A 26,345-nucleotide genomic window follows, 5' to 3' on the forward strand; every position below is an offset into this window, starting at 1 on the left:
AAAAAAAAATCAAGGGGAAGAGTTCACAAGAGGCAGTGGTTGTAGTGTTTCCAGTAGCTCTCCAGACACCAAGAGGACTTAGCAGTGTTGCATATTTGCTGCACATAAATTTGAACAGCTATGAGAGGGAGCAAATTTCCCCATTCAGAAGAGCACAAAAGGTAGTCTGTTCTCAGCTTAAAGTTTTAAATCTGGAGACTGAGAAAGCGAGGACCCCTCTGTAGCTGCCAGCCATTTAGATGAAACACAGGGGAAGGTGTGTATGGCTTTTAGAACTTCAGAGATTCTGGTCCCCAGAGCAAAAGAGTCTCCTTGTAGAGCCCAGGAGCAGYGTACTGCTGCCTTGTCAGCTTGCTCTCCCTGCTTGTGAAATAACTGATGCTCAGAGTGCTCTTCCAGAGCAGAGTGTGCTAGAAAAAAAAATGCAGCTGAAATTTGCAGCAGTAGATGTGGGCAATCTAAGGGCAGGTTTACCTTCGTTCAAGGCTTTCTACCGTGATGCATCCCTAGTACCCGGGAGTTGAGTGAAGAAAGAATGGGTGGTATGGGAAACATGGTAATTTTGCTTTGTAACCATAACTGGTAGAAGCCAAACACTGAAATATATAAATCAATAAATAGGCGGATAGCTAAAATAGCTTCACCATTCACCCTCACCACAGATTTAGATTAGATGGTGCAGCACATTAACAGCTGATTCAGTCTTGGGCATGACTGAAGGACAAAAACCTGCCAGGTGGTGAGGGAGCAAAGGGACTGTGGAAAAGCACTGGGAAGGGTAGAGGGGGCAATGCTTTTATTTTATTTATTTGATAGTAGAGGCAGTTAGAGGTTCTCAGTCTCTTAAGACTAAGATGCTGCTGAACCCCTGAAGGACGGAGGCTAGGGGCATGAACTTAAGAAAGTTGATAGGGAATCTCTTAAGTGATAATGAGATAAGCTAGCTATCCCTTGTAAACAGTCTCTGGTAAACCAGGCAGCACTGTTCCACTTTACTGTCTGTACCAAATTCACCCTCAGAAACATTTCCCCATTGCCCCAACTGAGACATGGCATTGAAGGCGAGTGGAGAGGTTCCCCAGTGCACTTTGTTATGTAACTTTTATGGCGATAAGATTTCTGGAGTGGAACTGAAACCTTTCATGTGCACACAAATTTTTCAGAAGTTGTTTTTCTGCTCCAGTATTAATATTTTAGGCAATTATCAGTGTACCTGTTTTTAAAATGTTGGTTTCCGAACAAGGTTATATCTGACTTGACATTGCTTTTGATGTAAAACACCAGGCAGTGAAATCAAGTTAGTGGGTTTTCTACTGTTACCTTCAGTAAAGTAAGACTCTTATGCCCAGATAGCCATCAAGCTGATCTTCTAGGACACTAGTAAATCTGTGATCACTTAAACATTACAAAAAACAGAACCATTTTCTACCTATGTATATGTAAATATATACATATATATATACACACACATACAAAGCAATGTATTGCTTTCTTTCCCTGACAGACTAATATAAAACCAATATATTGTTTTCTTCCCCCACAGACTGTATCAGCATGCATCTGTAGAGTGCGACTGTCCTCCCAGACAAGYATTTGCATAAGCAACGGAACTGCACCCTGAACTGACAGAATAAGAAGGCCATAATCTTTCTGTCCATAATCTGCAGAGCAAGAATATACTCAGAAAAAAGAACAGTAGGAAGCAGCAATGAAATATAGGACGGATCTAATCTAGTGAATTATCTTTTCACATCATTGCACAATCCACGTCAAGTAGTACCTGCTGGCTTGACAACCTTCTCCGTTCACAAATTCAGGTATATATTTGCTGGCCTGGAGTGATGCAACGTAATATTTATACACTGTGAGGTATTAACATGACAACCAGCAGCCGCACATGTCCAGTGCCAGCAGTGAATGGACATATGACTCACTATCCAGCAGCGCCATATCCATTACTTTTTCCTCCAGTCATCAGTGGGCTGTCACTGCCTTCTCTTCATGGACTCCAGAGTCACCCACCAAACAGTGGATGCAGCACCCCTTCACCTGCAAGTAAGTGCTCAGCATTAGTAGCTTTGTTGACCAGTTTTCCTTTAACAAAAGCTAATCTTTTTAAGGGCAATTGCAGTTATTCATCTGTGGTGTGTTTTACTTGGGCAAAAAACATACATTTGTTTTGAAACACTGTTTTTTACTTAATTTTTGTGTTTATAAAAACAAACATGCAACTATATGAAATACCAAAACTTTTGAAACTCTAGGTGGTAAAACAGGCTGTGGATTCTGAAATATTCTGCATTGTCATGTTTTTTATATATATATATATGTGTGTGTGTGTGTGTGTGTGTGTATGTAGCCCTCATGACAGCCTACTGCAGAATTTCATGTTCTATTTAAAGAAACTTTACAAAAGGTATTCATTAACAGTGATGATTCCTCAGTGGAGTGTTCTCTTAAGTTGCTCTATAATTAATATTGCTTTTGTTTTCTTTAATTAGTAACTATTTCCTTCCTGGCTGACTTTTAAAGAGCCTAGTTTTGTGGCAGACCAGTGGGCAGCTAGCTGCTATAAGCTGCCTGGGGCTGCAAAATTAAGATTTGAGTGTATGGTTGGATTTCACATGCAGCATTCTCACATTTTCAGCATTATGGAGCATATTAGCTGGGCCAGTTTGTTTTCATCACTTCATGACAAACACACAGTTCCTGCTTGGACTTAATTTTATATATGTTTAAGTGTCTCCAAACCAAGTCAACCCAGGTATAAACTTTTGAGTGCCAACACATGGGCAAGATACCTTTCTGGAGGTAGGAAACAGGGAGTAGCTGAATGTATTTATCTCTCACGTGAGGGAAACCAGAATGTATTCCGCTTCACAGGTCAGTTAGTTGCAAACATGTTTGTGTCAGTATATTACTAGGACTGTTCGGTATGAAAAGGTCTCAACTGAACAGCARGTTTGCAGGACAACTGCACTTTCTACAGAAGGAAAAGGGGGCTTTTCATAGCAGTACCACTAAAACGTGTTTGAACAGAAAGCATGCAGAGATAGAGCTCCARACATGAAAGGGGAACCACAGAGAAGAAAAAAGCTTTATAGTATAAAGCTGTGTTTAGCCGTGTTGCACCAAAGTATTACTAATTCTGACTTCATGTCATGCATACGCACTGTAATTGTTGAAGACTGGGCAGCCTTGCTTCCCCCCCCCCACAAGTTTTTTATCTCTAGTAAACTTTCATATGGTCTAATGCAGGAATAAGTATAATCAGATCAGGCCTTTATTTGGCCTATTTTATTGCACTGAGTGTTCAGAATCATGGAATCAGTAAGGTTGGAMGGGACCTCTGGAGATCATCTAGTCCAACCTCCCTGCTCAGTTTAGATGTACTGGAGGTTAAAAAAAAAAAGTGCTTTGTGTTAGAAGACCTAAAGTAAGTATTTGACTTACCAAACCTTTCAGAAATTATCCTCTTGATTAGCTGTCAGAATAMGGAACTGAATTTATGCTCTAATATTGTAAGAACACCGAACACTGTTACAGAAATAGAGGGTTATTAGTGAATGGGAGCTTTTTTTGAGACATATGCAGGTAAATACCAAAATGTGTGTGATCAAATATGACAATTTTTTTTCTTTTCCACAAGTTGTTCCTATGGAGTTAAGACTGTGTTGCAATTAATCATAATTAATAAAACAGTCAATGTTCAGCCTTTGAAAAAGTAGCACAAAGTATGAATTTTTGCAGACATGCAAAATCAGTGTCTGCTTTTGAATTTTTAGTTCTGTGTYCTTGGGTCCTGGTTTCAACGTTTTCAGGGCAGTATTTCTGTAGAGGTTCTTTGTACCATTGGCTTGCATAGGTTGAGCAGCTGTAGTGCCTAACTTCAGGCAACAATGCGTGAAAATACTGGTTAAAATTGGCAGGATACTAAGGAAGGTGACTTAGATGAGAATTTCTTTTCAGATACAGCCCCTGCAGGGTGACTCTTTGGGTTGGTATTATTCTGTTTTCTTAACTTTGGTGGAGGAAACCTCTTTTGTTTCTAAGCAGTAGGGTTCTGATTCTTGAAGCTARTATCACTAGAATTATAGAGACAAATTCCTGGAAGTAAGCAGGTTAACCTTTGGGTTATGTTTTGGTTTTCTGCTTTTCGTTGTATTTTGGGGGCTTTTTTGATTTGAGGGTTTTGATTTTTAGGATGGGAGTTTTTGTCATTTTACAGTGTAGCCATCCCCCATGGGCAGCATTCAGTATGGTTGATGGCCTCTCTTAAGAAGTCAGCCTAGAGAGGATGGTGAAAGAATATAGCGCTAAACTGCGAAGACATGAAGAAATGAAAATTTGGCTAAACCACTGCACTGTACCTGACTATTATGCTATTTATCTTTCAGATTCTTTCATTCAAAATTCAATTGAAATTACTTTAAATAATAGGAATACTGTGAAAAACGAAGATTCAAAGATCTCTGCCTCTTTAATCTTTTTTAAAACAATGCAGTTCGACAGCTTTTGTTCAACATCACTGTCATTTAAGCCTTCATATTACTTTACTGTTTTATTTTGTTCCTTCTTCATTTTCCATTTTCCATTATGCCAGATAACATTAGGGTTAAATTAAGTCATCTTAATCTACAGTTGGGATAGATATCTCCAATGCTGTTAAAGAGACAACAAGATTTTAGACATACTAATTTTGTGTGCACAAATGGCTTACAATAAGAGTGCAGGATAGAGTGATTTAGTTTCATTGATGTTAATAATGGTGTTGCCTCCATGACCTGTGACTTGGCTTCTGTTTTTATGCTGCGATACATAGTGCAAAATACTTAATAATTAGAGGGTTGGTCACAGTGCTAAAGAGGTCAGAAGAAGAAAAAATATTACTTTTACATATACATGAACTATGCATTAACACTGAATGAATAAAAGAGACCACGGTCAAGATGATCATTACTTTTATAAGTCTGATTGATTTACCTACTGCTGTACTTTTGCCATATAGCACAAAGCAAGCATTTTCAGTGTTAAGATCAGATGGCATGCAGGCTTCTGCAGTTGTGTTAGTAATGAGGAATTGCTTCTATATTAAAAAATTAGCTAAGATAGTTTCAGGAGATTACCACTTAGCTCATTTAGAAATGGTATTTTCTGCTTCAGTGAGTGGATTGTGTAACTATTTGAATTGAAAAACTTCGTCTGAGCTGATGCCGTGATGAATGCAATCCCTCAGCGTGTGCTGGATCCAATTACAGTAGGGCCTAGGCAAAAGATATTTTGGGAGTCAATAATAAAATGGTTTGGCTGGAGAGCGTTCCCTTTCTGCTAGAACTGAGCATCCTGCCTCACGCGTCCTGCTGGAGCTGGGCAGTGCCTCTAGCCCGTGGCCTTCAACRGGAGCAATCCCGTAAATTTGTCTCTAGCTGTCTGCGGCACTTTGGTCCTTAGGCTCCTGATGTGAGCCTTTGCATCCTCAGTATTTGGCTTTCATTTTCATTTCAGGCATTAGGAGTGGGAACAGCTTGGTAAGGGGGCAGGGGATAGCGGTGAGCCGGACACAGCATGTCTTRGAATTTATATAAACGTCGTAAGATTGCTTCATCCAGACAGAAAAAAACATAAATAAAATCTGAATGTGTTCTTTAGAGGGCTGTTGGGATGTCAAGSAGAAAAATTGGTAGTAAGGTCATTTGTTGTATGTTAGCCAAGMTTCCCCATACTTTCCAGTTTGGGGCGTTTTAAAAGTGCTTTGTAAAGACTGAAGTACTTTATATTCTGTTTTATGTAAGTCTTAGGCACGAGAAAACATATGGAAACTAAGATTACCTGAGAATCTGGAAAAGGTAGAGAAAGAACTAGCAGTGGCTTTCTTTTTGGACAGGGCTATATAAAAACTAATTATTATATTTAGTACCGGTAGATGCARTATTGCATCTCTGGCTTTTCAGACATACTTTGGCCAGGCAGATTGTGGTTTTAAAYGTTATATTCTCTTGAAATTGTTTTTCCTTGCATTGTTGCTAATTGTTTACCATTTGAACTTCAGCTTAAAGGTTTTTTGCTTTTTTTCCCTGAGAAATGGATTTTCCACTGGTATCATTAAAACAGTACAGTCAAACGCAGTTACTTGTGTAGCACTGTAGGATATTTTTGCTAGCCCCACCCGTTGTAGGAATTCATTTACTTTTCCAGTTCTGTTGTTAATCATTATATTGACACAAAAAGTCCTCCCAAAAGCACTCTTTGGCAGATTGCATTAAATATGAATAGCAGATATTCATTACGATGTGTTGCCCCCAAGAGAACTCTAAACTATCTGCACTACTCATGAACAGGCAAATACACTAATTCTCCAGCTATTCAAATTATTTTCAAATAGTTTAGTGTCTCTCTAATAAAAACAAGAATGTCTCCGTTTCCCTTAATTACTTAGAAGGTCAAGGACTCCCACATCTCACTTTACTTCACAAAATGGGGAATATTTCTGTTGGAGGTTGGGATACAGTTAGTACATGATAGATTTTCTTTGCTCAGCATCARTACTGAAGCAAGTGGTGTTTGTAATAGACTAAGAGAAACCCAGCACTCCTTAGAACTCTGCAGTAGTCTAAAATAATATTACCATGGTTGTACTGAATTAGAAAAAATATGTGAGTTAACCTTTTAAAAAACTTCCATTGCTTGATTATGCTGCTGAGCTTTTTCATGCCTTCTAATTTGTGTATGGTTGTCTTGTTTTTTTCAATTCTGTCACCTTAGAAAGTCCTGTCCCGTAGTCGTTTGCATATATCTGCAATTAACAGATGACTTTTAAGACTTCTTTTATCTATTCAGTGCATGTATTACACCTCTTTAAAAGACAGCACATGTGTTTGCATTTGGAAGGAAGAGGGTAACCAGAATATCAATATCAGATTTCTTAGCTACAGCCAGTGTGCTGGCAATTGTGAGGAAAAATGTCCAGATGATACCCTGCAGATATCATTCTTGACCTTAGGAACCACCGCTCCTTTTCARTTCTTTTTTTTTWAATTTTTATTTTTATTTCCCCCTCACCCCTGATTGGGCTCCTTTTTTGCAGTTCAAAAGCATACCTACTTAAAGCTGCTCTGGTTAATAAAATTGTATGATGTTGCATTTATCTGATTCTAGTTAATCCAAAACTCTCAGCAATTTAGATTTATTTTGGTGATGTTTTAGAACTTGGTTTGAGTACTTTCAGTGTCTAAAGGACAGGAACATCTCTCCACTCAGAGCAACTGGTAGCTCTTTCTTAACCCTGCCCTGCCAGGGATCCTGGGCATCACGTGAACGCGGTCCTCTTCAGATTTCAGCAGGCAGCGTTCTCATCCAAAAGAAATCAGTTCTGGGCGTGTGAGGACAGGAATTTGCTTTCTGGGAGGAAGCAGATTTTATAAATTCTGTACCTCCCTACTCTCATATAGGGAGTGAGTCATGTTGTTCTGGCATTCGCTCCATATTTGCCCTGTGTATCTCTCATAGACTTATTGTAGTCTGAAGGAGCCTGAGGTTTGGAAGTCTAATAGGACCTATTACAGAATTGCTCCGTCCCCCATTACAAGCCTTGAAGCAAGGAAATGCCCCAGCAAAATGCCTTCTTACCTAAAGTTGAAAGTATGTTTCTGTGAAATATTGCGAACAACCTTGTGCTTCCCTCTGGCCCAACAAAAATAAAATYGAGCAACTCCAAATGTTTGCGAACTCCAAAACGAGCAGTTGAGGGATCGCTCCAGGCCCCTGCTGCTGCATCCCGCTTACCACTGTGCCGCCCGGCGGGATTTGCAGCCTCCATCCCAGCTCCGCTGTGCCCTGCTCTGCATTCTCCAGAGAAAAATGGGATTCGATGTTTGGTGTTGATTCCTATATTGGAGATGAAATATGTAGCAGATCTTTCGAAAGGAATATAATACCAGGCGTTAAGTTTGCCAGAGTAACATTACTGTACATTTTCTGAATATCTGATATATTTCCAATCCAAACTGATAGGCACAGTATTCTGAAATTTTTTAATCGTGTGGCAGTTCATGATACTAAAAATGAACCGTGTTTCACCAATTTTCTGTTTGAAGGTATATTTTTAGCGACTACAGTTTAAAAATAACCATGTTATTTTAATTATATGGAGAAATTCTATTCAGTCATTGTACTGTGTTCAAAATGCACATCACTATGGAGTTTCTGTAAATACTTTTGGATTTTTTTAAGCTAAGATGTACTTTTGTGCTAACTTTGATAAAGGTGATCCTCCTTTACTCTTTTAAAATTTATTTTGKGGGTTGTTAATTTGCATTTATTACACTTTTAACAGCATGTGACATTTGCTTGGGATACTCTATTTAAGGCTGGGATAGGGCAAGTTTTCATCAGGAGCTGATAGATTTAATTTTTTCCTCAGCTAAATTTTTTTCCTTTTTGGCTTTTAGGGAATATTGGGAACAACTTGTGTTGTGTGTATGGACTTTTCAGCTCTATCAGTGACAGCATGTTTCCCATTTAAAATGATAAGTACCTACCCTATCTGTTGAATCCTAGAAGAGCAGGAATCTTTTTTCCCTTCCTTTGTCCTTCAGTACTGTTTCCTTTCTTACTGCCCAGAATAGGCCTACATCAGTAATATTCATAAATGATTTACAAAAGTAATTCCTGTGTAATAGCTTGGGACGTCAAGATTTTATGATGCTGCCAGATGTGCTATCAAACAGAATTATCTGGTTCAAAAAACTTGTGATAAATCTAGTCAGAGAAAATTCCCCAAGGCAAGCTCACCCTCTACAAAAGTAACACTATCTCATAAAATTGTTAGATTCTCCTTTACCACATGTTCGAAATCAGACCTAAAGCAGCAGTTTTGTTCATGTACAAACTTGTGTTTGGGATAAACTAACAAACAGGAAGGACTGGCCTTAAGTAACAGAATACTCCTTTCCTTTCAAAACACCACACACATTCAGAGGAAATGTCAGAGTAAATATCAGAAATACTCAGAAAACCCAAACCTGCATCCCCAAGATACTCAACTGTTTTGTCTAGATACTGCATTTTTAGAAATGCACCCTGAATAAAATGCAGGAGATATTTTTAATGGCTAGTCTCATCTCGTCTGGGTTAGTCTGCTGAGCTCGTAATTGCTGTATCTGAGCACCTTGAAGTAGCRCACTGAGCAACATACCTAACATCTGTCATGTGTGCGTGTTCTTTTATGTTCTCCCTAGGGGAAAATGTATGTTCAGCAGGGTGTATGTTTTTGATAGGAGTTCAGTTTTTGAAGGAGAAGAAGTGTTGGGAGTTGCATCAGTTCAAATCTTGGCATTTTTGCTCTGTAAGTCTATACGTTGCCGTATTGGAGAAGAGCGGACCAAGGACGTGCCCCCTTCACTTAGCGCGGCAGGTCTGCGATGGTTCGGGTTGCTCGGGCTGAGGAAGTCCAGCCACCTGCACAAACAGCCTCCGCGGGTATAAATAGCTGCGTTGCACTGGAAGAGCAAAGATTTTGAGCGTGATCTTCCTGCCGTAGTTCAAGGCATTTGGGGGATAGGGTAAAGGCCCTGTTGGGAGAACGGGGTTCTGCTGAATTCGGGCTGTGGAAATAAAGACTTGAAGTGAGTAAGAGCTTGATTCTGCGTTTCTTGGGAAACAGGGAACGTCAGGGAAGTCTGGAGCACTTGGGGTGGGCTGCGTTTCTGAGGGAAGGTGCTTCTGCATTTGGGAGAAGTTTGCCTTGTTTGTAGATGCAGTACATTGCCTGTTGTTAAATACGTTAGCTTGTAGTTTAAGTTTAAATGGAAGCCAAATAACATTATGTTATGTTATATGAACTGTGTATGCAAACAAGAGATGTGGACTACAGGTAGAGTTTGTTCTTTATTATTTTTCAGTGCTGAAGGTCAATCAAATTAAGATTTTCTTTTTTTTTTTTTTTTTTTTTTTTTTTAAGTGTCAGCTTCTCTGAGTTTCATATGTTAAGGCTTGAACTTAAGCTTGTATTCACTCTTTTTAAAAAAAAATGAACTGCAAGAAAGGAAGACATAGAGCATCTTTCAAAGAAATGAGAAATGGCATGGAAAACTCACAGAAAGCCTTCCGTCGCCTGCATGTTCTTAGGGATGGATTCAGAGCTCCATCACGTGTGCACAGTCGTCTGCTCGAGGTCACGATTTGGAGATCACGCTGTTCTGTACATGTGCAAAAATTATTTAGTTGCTTCTTAAAAATTAAAGTCTTGATCTTTCAGCTAGATCAGTAAGGGCATGTAAAAGCACATAGTGTTTATTCTGTAAATTTAGGTCTTAAAGATTTTTCAAAAGCTGACTTTTACTAAAGATATATTTTGACATTTGCAGTAATGTGGGAATATAATTCATGAAATGTCAGGGGGAGAAAAAGAGTGTGCCTGTGCAGTTTTGGCTTCTCAAAGTTAAAAATTTTCAGGTATATTTCAAAGCTTCATAACATAAAATACCTTACTAGAACCTTTTACAACCTGGAACATTTATTTCCAGTCAGTTGTCAAATCCTCCAAAATTACATTTTACAAAGGAAATGTCAAAAATGCTTTAAATATAGCTGTAATGGCATTACGTTTCCCCCGCTGTGTTTAAAAATAAAAAGCAAAGCATTCTTTACCAGTGCTGAATACTCCAGTGGAGAAAGGTACTGTCCTACTGCCTGCTCTGCACAATCCACAGATGTCATCAGAGGTTCTCTGCAAGGGCTTGCCGTACCGTGRCGGCCTTTGCAACTGTATTTGAGGGAGGAAAAACTTGGCTGCCTTTTTAGGGTTGAAAGTGTCCAAGCCAAAAGCCTCGGTTCTGCCCTGTCACAGTCAGGTCACAGTCAGTGGAAACTTAGTGCAATTTCCTGTGTATTGTGATTCTATTTGGGTACCATGCAAGTAGTAAWATTATACCAGCACTGAGCACGGTCACTGACAGGGGCAATATCTAGGGGCTGCAGCAGAGTCCRTGGAAATTTCAGATATTTATATTCTTATTCTTCTCTTATCCTCATTCCTTCCAACTACTGAACAGGACTTCTTTGAGTGTAGCTACCCTGTGGAGCGATGTTACTGATGTCAAGTCTAGAGTCCTGAAACTAGGCCCTGTTGTAAATCTGCAGTCTTTGGAAGAATTCACCTGCATACTGGTATTGTCTCGAAACTATCAACGAAAGCATGTGGTGGGAAATAGAATGATATCGTGTAAACATATCTGTTTATTATATATTGCTTTTACATAGCAATTTCAGGATCAAGATTTCTATTATTTGAGAAATTAAATCCTGTGAGTATCATTAAAAGTATAGAAATAGTGATGTCATTACAAAATTAACTAGCTATAAACCCACGGGGTGACATATCAATTCATAAAGGGAATAGCAAAACATAATGCAGGGCACATCTGCTGCTCCGATTCATGCAGAACTATAAGCCTATTGGTATCTGCAGACCACTTGAAATTGAACATCTGTTAAAAGCACTTGAAAAAGCAGCATGAGAAGCCGTACACCTTGCAAAACATTTTGCTGTTGGTAACATCATCATTTCAATTGCATATTCTTACAAAAATTGTTTTAAGTCCCCTTCAAGTCCTAGATCTTCCTGGCATTGTTTCTTAAATAGTGACAGTATGAGTAATTGTAAAAATAACATCAACTTTTCTAAGGACTTTCCTAACATTTTTATTACTTTTTATTTATTATACTGCTGCAATGCACAATTTACTACGGAGTTTCCAAACAAAGAGAGAGATACAATCTCTGTTCCAAGTAGTTTGGAATCAAAAAAAAAAAAAAAAAAAAAAAAAAAAAAAAAAAAAAAAAAAAAAAAAAAAAAAAAAAAAAGGACATATGAAGAGTAAGAGAAAAGGACGTTGTTGCTGAGCCAAACGACTGAAGTGAAGAAAGGCTTACATCCTAGAATGCATATCTCATTTTAGTGTTTTTAAAAAATGGCCGAATTCTTAAAAACGGGGCAACCTGTGAAGCTGATGTGATTGTCATAAAGAGCAGCAGTGAGATGCTGTAGCTAATAGATTTCACAAAACCTGCATGTACTGTCAGTGATCGATTAACTGTTTTAATTGAGCTGCAGCTGAACTCCATCTTCTTAGCGCTACTAAACCAGTCAGTTTGACAGTAATTTTCTCTTAGCTGCATGGTCCAGCAGAGTCCAGCTAATTGGTAATTGTCTTCTGTTTAACAAAAACAGAAATACAGCTAAACCACAAAGAAAAAGATTTCACTATTGATTAACAGTGGTGGGTTTTGCTAAGTAATCTGACAGATGTTTGGAACACATCAACTGTCTAATACTACTGCAGCCAAACATCTTGGAGCACGATTTGCTCTCATCTATTTTTATTACTTGCAGAAGAAGCTAACTCTGCCAGGATGTTATTTGAAGGGATGTTTGCCATTTTAATACGTAGTTACTTGGACAAACTTGATGAAAATGTATTGCCATCCCTTTGATTTTAAGAACAGGTAATTGTGTTTGCTGTAGCAAAAAAATGTGAAGCATTGGTATAAATCATTTGGGAAGGCAAATTAAAACATATAGTACAAGTCACAAAAAATACTCAACTTTACTTGACTCTGCAAGTGCCAAAGTATTATACTGCAGCTATTCCCACTTCACTTTTTTTTTAATAACCAGGCATACATAGGTATGTATAATTACAGAAAATGTTTCTGTTCTCTCTTTCCATACTAAAGTGGTTGTTTCAGGTTTATCCTGAATGAAGAAGGGTAACATCTTCAGTGAGATTTTCGTCTTTGAGGTAGTAGGGATACAGAAATGTTTTTTAGGAAGTTAGGCTGATCTTTGGTAGCCAATACAGGGGGAGAATACGAGTCTAGGAGGGTAGTTGTGCCTCCATGGTGACACAGAGGGTATCTGTCTCCTAAGTGTTTGATATAAAAGAACCTGTGAAAATTTGGATGCTGATGAATAGAATTTGTTTTCTGAGTTTCTCAAAGACGACATCAACCAAGGCAGGGTTCTTCACTAGTAGTTATAAGAGGGTAGAAAATCATCTCAAGTTAGTCTGCTGAGTCATGTCACTTTTACTGTGCTCCCTATCAAAAGGTTGATGGTAAATATGTGTGACAATTGGAGAAAAATGTTGATCATTGTCAATTGTCTGTTGGTCCGGAAAGTTGGGAACCACTGACCTAACATAYGTCTCTAAGGTCAGGGAGACTTATTTCCAAGGATTTGTGCCCTAGATCACTGCTATTGCGAGGAGCATGAAGAATAGTTTCTGTCAGAAAGAAATAYCACTTTTTCCAAAGATGTACTACTTTTCCCTTATCTTTTTCCCCAGAATGCTTATCTTACCTGACCTGATTTCAGAGTATCTTGTACTGTACAAAGCACAATGGTACTTTTGATCAAAACTGTGTACTAGGATATGTGTTGTAGGATGCAAGTGTCCCTCACTAGTCTCAAATTAAACAAGAGGGCATGCTGCTTCCTGAACCCATTACTTACATTAAATAAAACTGCTCCCCTAATTGTTGGAAGAGATGTGATCATTTCACCTTGTGYAGTCATGTATGCCTCTGCAGGGAGTGAATAAAATGTGACTGGTGTAGCTGGTGGATATTTACACAGGCTTCATTGACTGCAGAATAGCCTGGACACTAGTGAGTCGGGTCTGTCCGTCTTGATGTCCAATATAGGACTCTTTAGAATAACCTTTGACTGGCCTCCTGTGCCATTTTTTTGTGTGTTCAAAAGATGCTTTTGTAATGACTTCTTTTCTAAAATGCTGGGTTCAGTCAGACAGCCCAGGAGAGGTRTGCACTTTCTTTCCAACTGGTTATTATTTTCTTTGCACTGTTTGTTTTAGCATACTATGCTGGGGAAGCTGGGAGAAGGGGTGAAGGAGGGCAGCCAAAGCCATTAGAGGTCTTGCTAATTTTTCTGAGGGACAGAGGGAACAGGCTTCACCTGTGGCATAAATTTGTTATAGATTCCCTTTAAGATCAGGAAATGAGTACAGTCAGCGCTTCATAATTAACTGTGAGCGGAAAATCTCTGGAGATGGCTAAAACAGATTTGTCCACTTACAGAAGAAACGCCATGACTTAACAGGTGGATGGTGCCTGTAATATGCTACTTAGGAGTTCTTCAGGCTCTGCTGCAAACAAAATATTATCCGACTATAATAACATTGTGAACCCGAAGACCTTAACTGGTTTCATTATCAAGTGAGCGCCTTAGGGGAAATACACAGATGGAAAGACATTCCTTTCAGTTGGTATAATGCTCCTGTGCAAGAGAATTTATGGCGAGAATGCAGTTGGCCCTTACGTGGGTGCGTTGTGGAGGAAATGCATGATCCCATTCTGGTCTTTTAGAAACCTGTTTAAGGGGTGAGTTCTCACTGCCAGATTTCAGAACAGCGTAACTGGTGTGTGTGTGTGTGTGTGTATGTACGTATGTGTACACACACCTTGATCTAAAAGTGGAGGCTTTGTGCAGCCCCTCCTGCTGTCTGCTTTGGTCCTGAAGAGTCTTCTTGCTGTCTCCCTGTGCACTGGGGTCGTAACTGCCCCTCCTGGAAGATACCCACTACCCTGGTGGGTGGATTCATGCTACTCTTCAAGCCAAACTTACTTACACTCACCTGACATAGTCTTGTTCTTAGAAATAAGTTTATCTCAGGATGTGCCAGGGATGATAGAGGGCTCGGGGGTCTGATAAAAAGGTAGTCTTCTCAAATTGTGTCTCTGTGTTTCCCCCCACCCCTTCTGGTGCAGATAAACTAGGGAATTGGGTGGAGGACTGGAACTGGAAAAATCTGKTTTTTTCTCTGTTTTCTCAACCTGTTTATTATACTGTCTGGAGATAGCATCTACAAGGCAGAGCCCTATAGCTCAAGTCATCCAAAGGGTTACATATGAAGAAAAAAAATCAGCTATGAACTCATCACGTAACTAGCTGAGRTGCCTGTACTTCTTTCTGATTCGTTTCTGATTCTGATTTAGCTCTTCTGTGGTTTCTCAATTACAGTTGTCAGGAGAAAGGTGTGAAGGCCAGTGTTCTGAATTTGTGAGCAGAGACGCTGATGTTGCTTGGAGAGTGTGGTCCTTCCACTGCGGGCCCTTGTTGCTTACAAGAACCTGGAGGATGAACGTGCAGAGCATGTTAGATAGTTGTCTGTTTTTCAGAATTGAATAAGATCTACAAAAACGAAGTTGAAAAATGTGCAAATACAGGGTATTTGTTGTATTTGTGTACACGTATGCATTTAGACTTAGTCGAGAAGCCCAAAGGCATTGAAATTAAAAGTACACAAGTAATAAAGTTTGTGATTAAATTGTAAATGTTGATGTGTTTGAGAGAGTTTTGAGAAGTCCTTCTGTTGTCCAAACTGGCTTGTTCGTTCCTTGTTTATATATCAGTTTGCCCTCTTTTTGAACATTGTATATGGTTTCACGGTGAATAGTTCACAAATCTTAAAACGTAGCCTTCTTGTCAGTGACACCAACCATAGTGCAAAGGTCTTTTAAAAATTTCATACAGATCAAATAGCTCTGTTTAAAAAAAAAAAAAAAAAAAAAAAAAGAGGTTCAGAAAAAAGGTCACCAGAATCTTTTATTGTTGGCAAAACCAGCTATTTTTTCTTAATCTGATTCTAAGAAACAGCTGAGCAGAACTGAATTCGCTGAAGTTATTGATTAAAAGCAAATGACCGCCCTCTCCCCACAACCTTTCCCTTCCTTGAAACAGACGTCTGGCATGGAAAATATAATTCAAGTATTTTTATCAAAGCTCTAAGCAACCAAGCACAGACTCCTATGGTGGCTGCTGTGGGCAAGCGTAAGAATGAGCAACTTCATCAGCCCTGCCTAAAACAACTTCTCTTAGTTCRAAGACGTTTTGCACAAGTGTAAAAAAAGTGATGCCAAACTGCATACTGCATATTAGCATACTGTACACTTTATCCTGTAATTAAACTGCATCTRCTTGTGGGTTGTCATTTCTCTGACTATGCCATCGTTTAAAACGTGTGTATCTGAAGATCTAATCCATTTAAGCATTGGACACCCCGAACTGCAAATAAAGTCAGAGAGCTGCAGACGCACAACTCCTGGCAGGATTATGCACCCAGTGAGCTATTGCTCTCATTATGTTGCACTATAATATATCATCRGTGTGAAACATCATCCTAATGATGCATTAGTGTAATACATCATCAGGGGAGTCCCACTAGTAATGTATTACTGAAAAGTATGGTGCTATTCAGTAAGAAGATCATCTCTCACTCCTTGTGGTGTTTCAGAACAGCATCAGCCAAGGCAAAATATGTGGTAAAGGCTGATGCAGTTTCCTAATTTCGTATTTGGAGGCAGAGGATTACCGTCTGTACGCTCTGACTTTGCAACTGTATTTTCAGAGAGGTGTATTTAGTCTGCCTTGGATTGTGTTTTTGTTTGGAAGTAGCAGGAATTCATTCTTGCTTGCTGATTGATGGCTGAGGGCTTGAATAGAAAGTCGTAAGTCTCTCTGCCAGAAAGCCTATCATATATTTTTTGGTAATGGGGAAGAGGGGTTTATGAAAACTTTGTGCCAGAATTTGCAGTTCTAAGGATTTTTCCATTGTCCTTGTGATGCATCTTCAGGTTTCGGTCRCATACACTAAGATAAATACATTTAGAAAGCACTGTGTCTCAAAAATTAAACCCTTCCATTTCCTGTATCAACCTATTGATTTTCTTTGGTCTGCAAGATCCTATAGCAAAACAATCCTTCCCACAGGAGTAGTCTTGAATGCAAGATTTACTTCTGCGTGCAGAGGACTCAGATGACTTTGCTTATGCTTTTGAATCACAGTGGTGATATKGTGAGGTGCTCAACATGGGATTACATCAGTTCCAGGGACTGCCATATGGAGAAATGTACTTGTAAATGGTCCAAGTAATACAACGCGAGGTCCACATTACTCCTTAGGACACATAGTGTGACTGTAGTAGGATTGGAGAAAATGTTAGCTATAAAAAAGAGGATTCTGAAATGTGATTTTATACATGGCCAACATTTTCCAGACTGGTTTTGGATGTATCCAGTTTACAGGTGCAAAACAAGGGAGCTGAAAGGGAATCTGAACTTCAAAACACCTCTAAATCTGCATTGTTGGATAATCAGAGCCCTTTAGGTGCCATATTATTGATAATGAAACGCTGGACACAAATTGTTTTTAAAAATATGCCTGATTGCAGAAAAACCTCGGCAAGGGAGATTTCTTGAGTAAATCAAGCACCATTTGGCCTCCCTTTGGTTTGTTTATTGCTCTCTCGCATTACCATATAACCTGCCTGAGTGGCAGGACCGCAGCCCTCTGGGGAAAAATGGACACCCTTTTATCTTTTATTTATTTTTTTTAACTTCTAAGACTCCCGTCTCTACCAAATGCTTCTGCCTGTGTACTTGTGTCAGYGCGATAAAGTATGCCAACGCTGCTGTACTCACAGGAGCACCTCCTGAGCCCTCTGTTATCGCAGCAAAATGGAGATTTCTACTGTTGTGGCTTGTTGCATTCATTCATGGTGTTTTTACTGTACTGATCCAAAGCATGCACATGTTGGTATAACACCAGGAGCTCTTTGCTGGCGTCATTATTCTTTTACTGGTTAAGTGCTCTGTGGGCTTATTTAGGCAGCAAAAGCAGCACCCCCAGCCAAAAGAACTTCAGTTGTAACTTTCTTGAAGCCTTATTTGGGCAAAGTATGAATGGCCCTGAAAGACAGTAACGAATTTATTTCTTTAAGTGGTGTTAGGTTAAGATCATCATCACAAATCACACTGTCTTTAATGCTAGAGTCTTCCTTACTGCTGTAAGTAATACAAACCTGCTCGTTGGCAAGTTCCTTCTTGAGACTCGTTCAGGCTCCTGACGGTCCCAGCTCGCTCCCGCRATCACGGCTGGGTTGCCGTCACAGCGTGGGCCCTGCGTGCTGATCTGTCACCAGCCCGAGGAGTTAAGGCTTTGCCTCCACAGCAGGCAGAAGAGTGGGGTCTGGTTACTCTCTTCCTGGGGCCTGCAGCATTAGCTTTATGATAATTGTCTTAGGTTTTAAATTAAAACGAAGATGGGCTTTGTCGTGTGTGTTAATTAAACAGCATCTAATAGGAACAAAAAATACCTGTCAAGAGGACAACAGAAGTAGARATCATTTAATGAATCGATTTTTAGAATTTTTAAGGTTAGCCGCTTTATTTCCATGCTGTTGTTTGAAGCTACGCTGAAATCGAGTTCTCTTCTGCAGCCGGGCCATATTGAGCTCTGGCAGCAAATAGTTTCATCAACAAACATTCGATGCGATTGTAAATTTTCTGGTTTCGTGCTTCTTGGTTTCCTACCTCAGAACTGCTCAGCTCAGGCCTTGGATCTTTCTTGATGCAGAAACACTGCCCGTTCTCTGTGTATACAGATAGTATAATGAATCAAGCATCGCTGTAAATATTGTTTGCAAAGTGAAGTGTTTCTGGCAAATTCTGTCAGCTTATTGCATAGCCATATATGACAGGCTATTATGCTGGTGCATTATTAAACTGTCCATATGCACTTTAGCTTTCTGTGAACTTGGTTCTTGTGTTTTAGAAGGAATTAACTAAATCCAAGTTACTGGTGGGCAGTCAATCAACGGGAGTGTGTTTTCCTTCGCCTTGCCAGCATGTCCTGTTGCACTGTGTTGTGCTTTGTTCTTTCATCAGGTTGCCCCATGACTCGGATGCAAACGTGACACGTTGGAAATATAATGTGATGTGACATGTCCAACAACACTTTCAGGAAAAGCGGATAGTTAGGAGTTCGGGGGTTAGTTTCAATTCACTCAATTCATGGATTATTCACTGTACATGCATGTGTTTGTAAAAGGTCCAGTAGTCTTCTATATGCTGACTGTAAATGAAAAAAAAAAACGACAAAGCAAAGAAATAATAGATAACACCTTCCTTCAAACCAGTTTCAAGGCATTCAGCTCTCCAGCTATATTCTTTGATTCCAGCTGGTGGTATTTGGAACCTGTAAGTTAATTAGGAGAAATTTCTGCAGCTAGCAATGTGGATATTCTGAGGAAAAAAACATTGCCCCAGGGGAGGGATGATATTTGAGCAGATTTATAGTGCTCTGAGTGTGCATATGAATGAGATGGTGGCCGTCAACAGGGCTTACTGCTGTGGGGAACTGTCAGCTTTGCTCTGGTACAGGGAGAACCTTGGAATGAAGCAGGAAGGGAAAGTAATGATAAAAATGGCATTGGTTTTAAAGTGGGARTTTACAAATTCTAAAAGTACGTTAAAACAACCTCTCCTTTTCCTTTGGGAAAGGAAGGGAATGGAAGGAAAAAACACCCCAAGTATGCAAGCTGCACAGATTAAATCTATGAAATTTGAGGAGGCTCATGCTTCATACAGACTAAAGGTTTGCAGAAGAAGGCCTCTTTCCTTGAACACCTAAGCCTCATCTCCCTTTTGAATTTCATCAAAAGTCACCCTGAATAGAGTTAAAACATCCTGGTTATTCGGCTTGGTTTGATGTGTATGGAGAGGTCGGCGTGGTATAAGGTAGTGAGAATCGGGAATTCAGTGAGAGATACGGCAGGCCAAAACAAGGGTTGTGCTTGTTTGACCCCGGACACCGTGTTCTCATAAATTACTACACCCTCCGCTGCAACATCGTTCCTTGCCGTGGGAGTATTTTTACATGATTGCTTTGGGAAGTAAACAGGTTCATCTAAATTGCCTCCTGTGCCAATTGTAACTGCAAGTGGCTGTGGAAAAGTCACATATTCTCCCTATGCAGAGCTGCAAGGCAGTGCTGGCTTGCTTCCCTCAGAGGTGTTACTGATGCATCCCGGCAGATTTTTTACAGTGTAATTATTAATTGCATTTCTTCGGAGAAAGACTCTTTTCTCTTCATAGATGCTAGAAGAAGTTAAGGTTCATTGGCCAGAATTTTTAAGAATTGCTTTTGAATCTGTTCACTTCATCTTGCTTTCTCAATTTGAATAAACCTCCAGGCCGTGCTAATTGCGGTACGTTTTCTGCAGCGCTTGARTGGCGGGCAGCGCATTATTAAGCTTGCCTTCCATAGACACTTGGTGACGTGTTGAGCAACAATTTTGTGGTGTTAAACTCTTGTCATTCAGAAGCCTTTCTGTTTTTAACTGTTTGTCAGCGCAGCCTGCTGTCGTTTACGGTGAGTCTTTATTGAGATCATTAAATGGAAAGTTTAAGATTAATTCCCTTTCAGGGCAAGAGGAGGAGGATAAATAACCAGTCCTGCTTGGTGTTCGGTCTTAATGACTCCAGCACAGTGTGAAAGAGTAAACAGTTTTGACAAAAGATGTAATTGATTGTTTAGGTTTGACTGATCACTCAAAAATGTGGCGTATCCCCATTCAGAAGAGGTTCAGTAAGGTGATGAAAGTGATACTGTTAGGAAACTGCCGCAGTGCCGCGGGCGAAGCGAGGGTGAGGTTTGGCCTTGGGGCTGTGCCAGCCGAGGGGCCGGCGGCCGCTGCAAGCGGCGCCTGCTCCGCGGTGCTGCTGCTGCTTCCCCTCCTCGCCCAGCCGTGAGCGAGCGCGGGCGACTGCGCTGGTAGGAGACGAAGCTACGCAGAACGGCCGGGATTAACAAGTGAATAGCTTTCTGCCGGTTTAGATCCCTGCGTTACTGCGCCGTGAGGTCGGGTGAACGCCAGAGCCGGTGCACGGGGTTGGGATCCSGCAGCCGCGAGCGCAGGGAGAGGGGAGCTGTGCCGTTTCGCGCGGYGGCAGCCATCCAGCAGAGCCGCAAACTTAATCTGGGACTGCAGCGGTGAGGCACGCTAGCAGTGAAGTTAGCAGTATTGTGGTTACCTGCAGGCTTTCTGCATTCTCCAGCTGCCACATCAAGTTTGGTAGGAATCAGGCAGCGAGCTTTAAAGGCTACCTCCTGTTGGCACCGTTGGATGGGTGCCCCCGGGCRTGTTCTGTTCACACCAAATCCAGATCTCACCTTCTCTTTTTTCTGTCTCTTTTTCTTCTGCAACTTTCTCTGAATGTTTCTGTTTCATCCCCTAAAATGCTTCTCTTCATGTTGGTTTTCTGTGTTGCCATCATTTCACTGTTTTTCCATATATGTGAAAGAGTGCTGCATATCCACAAAGGAGATGTACAGCAATGGCAATGGGAAAATACACACACAGTATATGGAAAACCAATGAATGAAAATGCCCGAGAATGCAAATATTTGTTCATTATATTCATGCCACCGAAAGACATTCTGGGCCCACAAAACAAGCAGAAAAAGTATATAATGTTCATGTCTTTAGGAACACAGGGCTGTTTGAAATACTGAAATAGGGCTGGCCCATTCATATTATGATTTTTTTTAATGCCAGTTGTGATTCTTTTGGGCTTATCTCGTCCCTTCCTTCCCTGTCTCATGAAACCAGATGTGAAGCACCAGCAAGGGACAGTACAGAAAGATTTGACAATTATGTGAGGAGATCAACAGCACCTACTAAGTGCTTAGGTGAGAGGCTGAAAAGGGTGTGTGAGACTTCTCATGTACAAATCAGATGTATGTAGTTATAAAGGGACTAAATAATAGTTTCTGTTGTAGTTGCTGTGTGTTTTGCTTCACRGAATATCTTTGAAAGAATGAGAGAMCTGTTACTGGTATTTGAGGGTAAGCTGTATATGTATGTATGAGGGCACAAACTACTCTGAGCTTTCTTACCAGCCCAGGTATCCACACATGAAGGTATTGTTTTTATTATAGATTGGCACTGAATACTGCTACTGAAGAGTGTTTTGATGCCTTAGGCAAAGAGTATGGAATAGCCCAAGGTGGGAAAGAAAGCTTTCCTACTTATTGGAGGACACCATGAAAGCCATACCTATTCGTAGCATCTTTTTATCTTGTGCTTTTTTCGCTGCGTGATATCTTAGCACACGTTGTTTTTTACCTCTCAGTCCTTTCTCCTCCTCCTGTTCATTCCTTCTATTCTTTAGATTCAGGGCAATGAAAAACAGTTAAATGAAAATGTTAGTATTAGGAGTAAGAGGGTGAGAAATACAATTTACTCATTTGTGTTTCCTTTTCCTTCATTGRTGAGTTCATCTACTTCCACTTGAGCTCTTCACCACTGTGAGCGCCTGGACTTTTTCCTCCAGATGGTGTGAGGTGTTTCCGATCTCTCCTTCTCTTGGACAAACTTAGATCAAGATTCCGTATTCTTTCAAAATGTGACGGGATACCCAGACCACAGATCATTCTTTTTACGGTTTTCTGAATCATTTCCAACTGGTCAACCTTCTTTTGAAAAAGTGGGTGCCAAAAACTTCAGTATTCAGTACTGCTTCACTCTCATTGTTTACAGTCACTAGTATCAACTTTCTGCTCCAGTTTCTGAGTATGAAAGATTGTATTCTCTCTTCTGTGACTGTATTGCCTGGTAATTTTATGTTGAATTGGTTGGCTACCATGAGCCTAAATTCCTTCAAGTCAGAGCTTTTCAAGTACATCCTGTGTCCTTTAAGAATGACCTAGATTTTTTATTTCTAGATATATGAACTGGAAATGAGATGATCCTGGAAGGCTGGTTATTTGAAGTTGAGCCTAATTTATCAATTATTGTGAATTACTCCCTAGAACTGATTTGATACTGTGTTTACTTACTGAGTACTGTGCTTTCAGAAAATTTTATCAGCAATATTATTAATATTATTAACATTTATATTGTTATTATTAATAATATTAACCCCAGATTACTGACGGAATTTAAGTAATGTTGGATCAAGACCAGATCCATATAAAATCACCTCAGAAATGTCTCTAATTGCTCATAGTTTCCCATTTACAGTTATCTTCTGAGATATATCAGCCAGTTTTAATCCATTTTTATTCTCTGTGGATTATGTCCACTGATAATTTTTAGTTGTAATATCATGTGAAACTAATTTAAATGCCTGATAGTAGTCTAAGCATGTTATTTCCCCAATTGTTTTGCCAACTATATTTGTAATGATACCAAGTTCATGTGATGAGAGCTGTTCTGTGTAACACTGTTGATTTCCATTAGTTATGCTAACATCCCTTAATTATTTCCTGTAACATTTGTAACAGCTTTTCTATTATTTTGCCTGGAATCAATATTAAGTTAGCTAATCTATAAATACCTAGCTCATCCTGCCTACCCTCTTAAAATATTGGCAGAAAACCAGCTTTTTCAGCTCTCTGGAACTTCCCCCCAAGCCTGGGAAACAGGATGGGATTACTGACAAACTCGTATCGCGTCCTGCCACACCCTTGGTGCAACATTCCCCACTGAGGCATTTTTAGTGGGTAAGGAGCATGAGGGTCTCTGCAACATGTTACATGGAATTAATGTAATGACTTGCAGCTGACAAAGCTACCTAGTAAGAATTTGTCCTGGCTCATGCACGCCTTGCAGACATGCAGACTGAGTGTGAAAAAATACATAAAACTGCAGTGATTGAGGGGAAAGTGACCTTTAGTCAGTCTCCAGTACCATGTTTGTAAAGCAGAAGTAATAGAATACACATTCTGATAATGATTTATACGTTAGTTAGTGTCATTATGTTCTCAATCTTGCAAACATCTCAAGAAAAGCATGTAAAGTATTAAAAAAAAAATTGGAGAAAGACTTAGAGAATAACAATTAAAAGTCATGTAGCCTTGCCCAGTGGCTTCTGAATAGTTAGGGAGCTGTTTGCTCCAAGGAACAAACAGCAAAATAATGTGTGCAAGGTGATACAGTAATTAATGCACTTGCACATGGATAACAGTAGAGAATGATTTCCATGATGGAAGAAGAAAGATCTCGGAGTAGAGAGTAGAAAATCTGTGGGCTTTGATGCCAGTACTGTTCTGTATTTGGCTTGAGGAAAACTTCTGCAGGATTTGACACATTCTTTTAAGTTGATTGGAAATCTGTCCTTCTGCTTATTTCGAAAGCAATTCTGAACTGGCCCGTAATTGTCAAAGTGAAGAAAGGAAATGCTGTCGTCTCTGTTATTATGGCTTAAAGCAGTTTTTCAATTAAATTATCATTAGGGTTACATCATGAAAGTATCAACATAATCCATTTAAGTACATCTCATAAGGCTCTTTACTACCAAGAAAAATCTCCTGTCTTTCAGGTACCAAAGTTACAGGAATTCATCAATCATGGGCTCCAGGGGAAAATTCAGCCTTGATGTAACTCAGAAGTACGGCATCCATTTATATGATGACTGGATGTGTATTTTTGTCTGTGTTAGGATTTTGCATTTATATTACTACAAACTTTTATGCAGCTCTTGCATCAGACTCCTGCCACAATAATACTTAATATACCGGGGTTCCCTGTTTTTTTTTTTTTTTTTTTGTTTTCTGTTTTATGTGGGGCATATTTTTGCCTAGAGGAAACAACTGGGAAAAGAAGCATATTTGAAAAGCCAGGAATTCTGAGACTCACAGGAGTAATAAAGCTGTATTTCTGAGTGCAGTGAGCGATTGGGAATGACTGTATTACGTCACAGATGAAGGGTATTTATTGCACATTATTGAAGGATGATACGAATTTTCCTGAGAGGTTTGTGGGACAATCGGTACTAGTATATCTTATCTGAGAGCCTCACAAATAGTGAGGTACTTATTTTCGCAATACTTCCATGTGATGAGGGATATAATTATCTCCATTTTCCAGGTGGGGAAATGAAGCATAGAGAGACATATATTTTTTTTTTTTTTAAAAAAATGCCATTAATGTTGTACTTGGAAGATATTCCCACTTATGTGGAGTTTCTCCTCAGGAGTGAAATTGGGAGCTTCATGAAGGTTCTGCCAGCAACATTGAGCTTCCCAATCATGTGAAAGAAAAAACTTTCTCTCTTTTTTCTCTCTCTGCCTGCATCTACTTCCCACCCCCATCAATGAGATAGTATTTCCGTCCATGGGGGAAAGCTTTACCAACCGGTTACCAGTGGCACAAGATGGTTCTCCAGCAGTTGAACTCAAATTTCCAGTAGTGGCATGTTGTGATCCATTGCCTGAATACTTTCATTAAGTACTGTTCCAGACAGCATAAACATGTCTAAGTTATGGGGATTTGAATATGTGAATAGGAGGCAGTTTCAGAGTATCGCTATTTATGTATTTGTTCCTGCTGCGTAAGGTTATCCATCACAARTGAAGAGATTTTTGATAGACCTTATCTTCATGTACAATGTAAGTAAAGTACATTTTGGTTCTTCCTGTATCATTTTTCATACAGGCAAGCTGCAAAAGAACACCAAAACAAATCAAACCTCTATGATTTCCTGATGCAAAATAACATTTCCAAWTTTAGAGAACAAATGTTTAATCAGTGCACATCATGCAATCATGGAAGAGGAAAACTAKCATTCTTATCTTAGAAAATATGTATTACTGGTTGTGACCTAGAACTAGGACAACGCTGCTAGTAGCAGCAAAAAAATAAATTTTAGGTTGTTGGAGCACCTCTACATTGTGTGAGGGCAGGTTTTGCCTTCAAACAACCTATATTTTGAGCAATGTTGATAAGTATTTAAAGTATATAAATATAAATTTATAACTTTAAAGACTTGAGTTTAACATCTGCCACATGGTGGCATGCAGACTGTCTTTGAAAAGCTATTCTTTAACAATAGCAAGAACCTACTTCCCAAATAAGGCTGGGAGTTGCTATTTTGGCATGTTCGGAAGAAACTACAGCTCCCTGTTTTAGAATTTCCAAAATTTCTTAGCATCTTTTCCTTCACTCCCCAGAGTCCTTAGCACTTTGTGTCCAGCCATCTAGGTCTTTCTGTGCTCCACCTGATAACCTGCTATTTGAAGGTATTTTYATCATTCTTTATGAATAATGTCAGGGTCCTATTATTTTATGTACTTACCTGAAGAAATAATAAGGAAGAGCATCTGCCTAAGCATTAGTCCGTTAAGTCCAGTATCCTCAGCGTGGTGTGTGCAGGACACTGCAGTTGTACGCATCAGAGCTGCTGACTGAGACAAGCAGGATGCCTTCAGCATCCATCCTCTTCCTTCTTCAGAATTCAGCTGTGTACTTATCTCTCAAAACCACCCTGGTCTTTTGTGAAATCATGTAAGCTTAATTTCAAGTCTATCACTGATCATTCCTTCTGTTTGATGTGAGCTAGTCTCTTGAGATGGCTGGCATCCTGGAGTGGAGAGATGCAAGTGAAAGATCTGCTAAATCTGCTGTTGCTTAGAGTCTCTGTCTTTGATACTGTCTCCAGAGACTGTGCTGATCTCTTCTTTTCAGTCAACAGTCTATATCCT

At 39.7% G+C, this 26,345-nt stretch overlaps 1 protein-coding gene across 1 annotated transcript in view; it reads left to right on the forward strand.

The window, feature by feature from the left end:
- Window positions 1-1,546: 1,546 nt before the first annotated feature.
- RARB (retinoic acid receptor beta) overlaps window positions 1,547-26,345 on the forward strand; it is a 193,762-nt gene continuing 168,963 nt past the window's right edge. The window contains exon 1 of the mRNA XM_085311770.1: window positions 1,547-2,055. Coding sequence (XP_085167896.1) covers window positions 1,878-2,055 — 178 coding nt within the window. The 5' untranslated portion in view covers window positions 1,547-1,877. The remainder of the gene's footprint in view (window positions 2,056-26,345) is intronic.

This window comes from Rhea americana, unplaced genomic scaffold (genome assembly GCF_003343005.1).
Source record: "Rhea americana isolate MKP2758 unplaced genomic scaffold, rheAme1 scaffold_35, whole genome shotgun sequence".
Classification (NCBI taxonomy): domain Eukaryota; kingdom Metazoa; phylum Chordata; class Aves; order Rheiformes; family Rheidae; genus Rhea; species Rhea americana.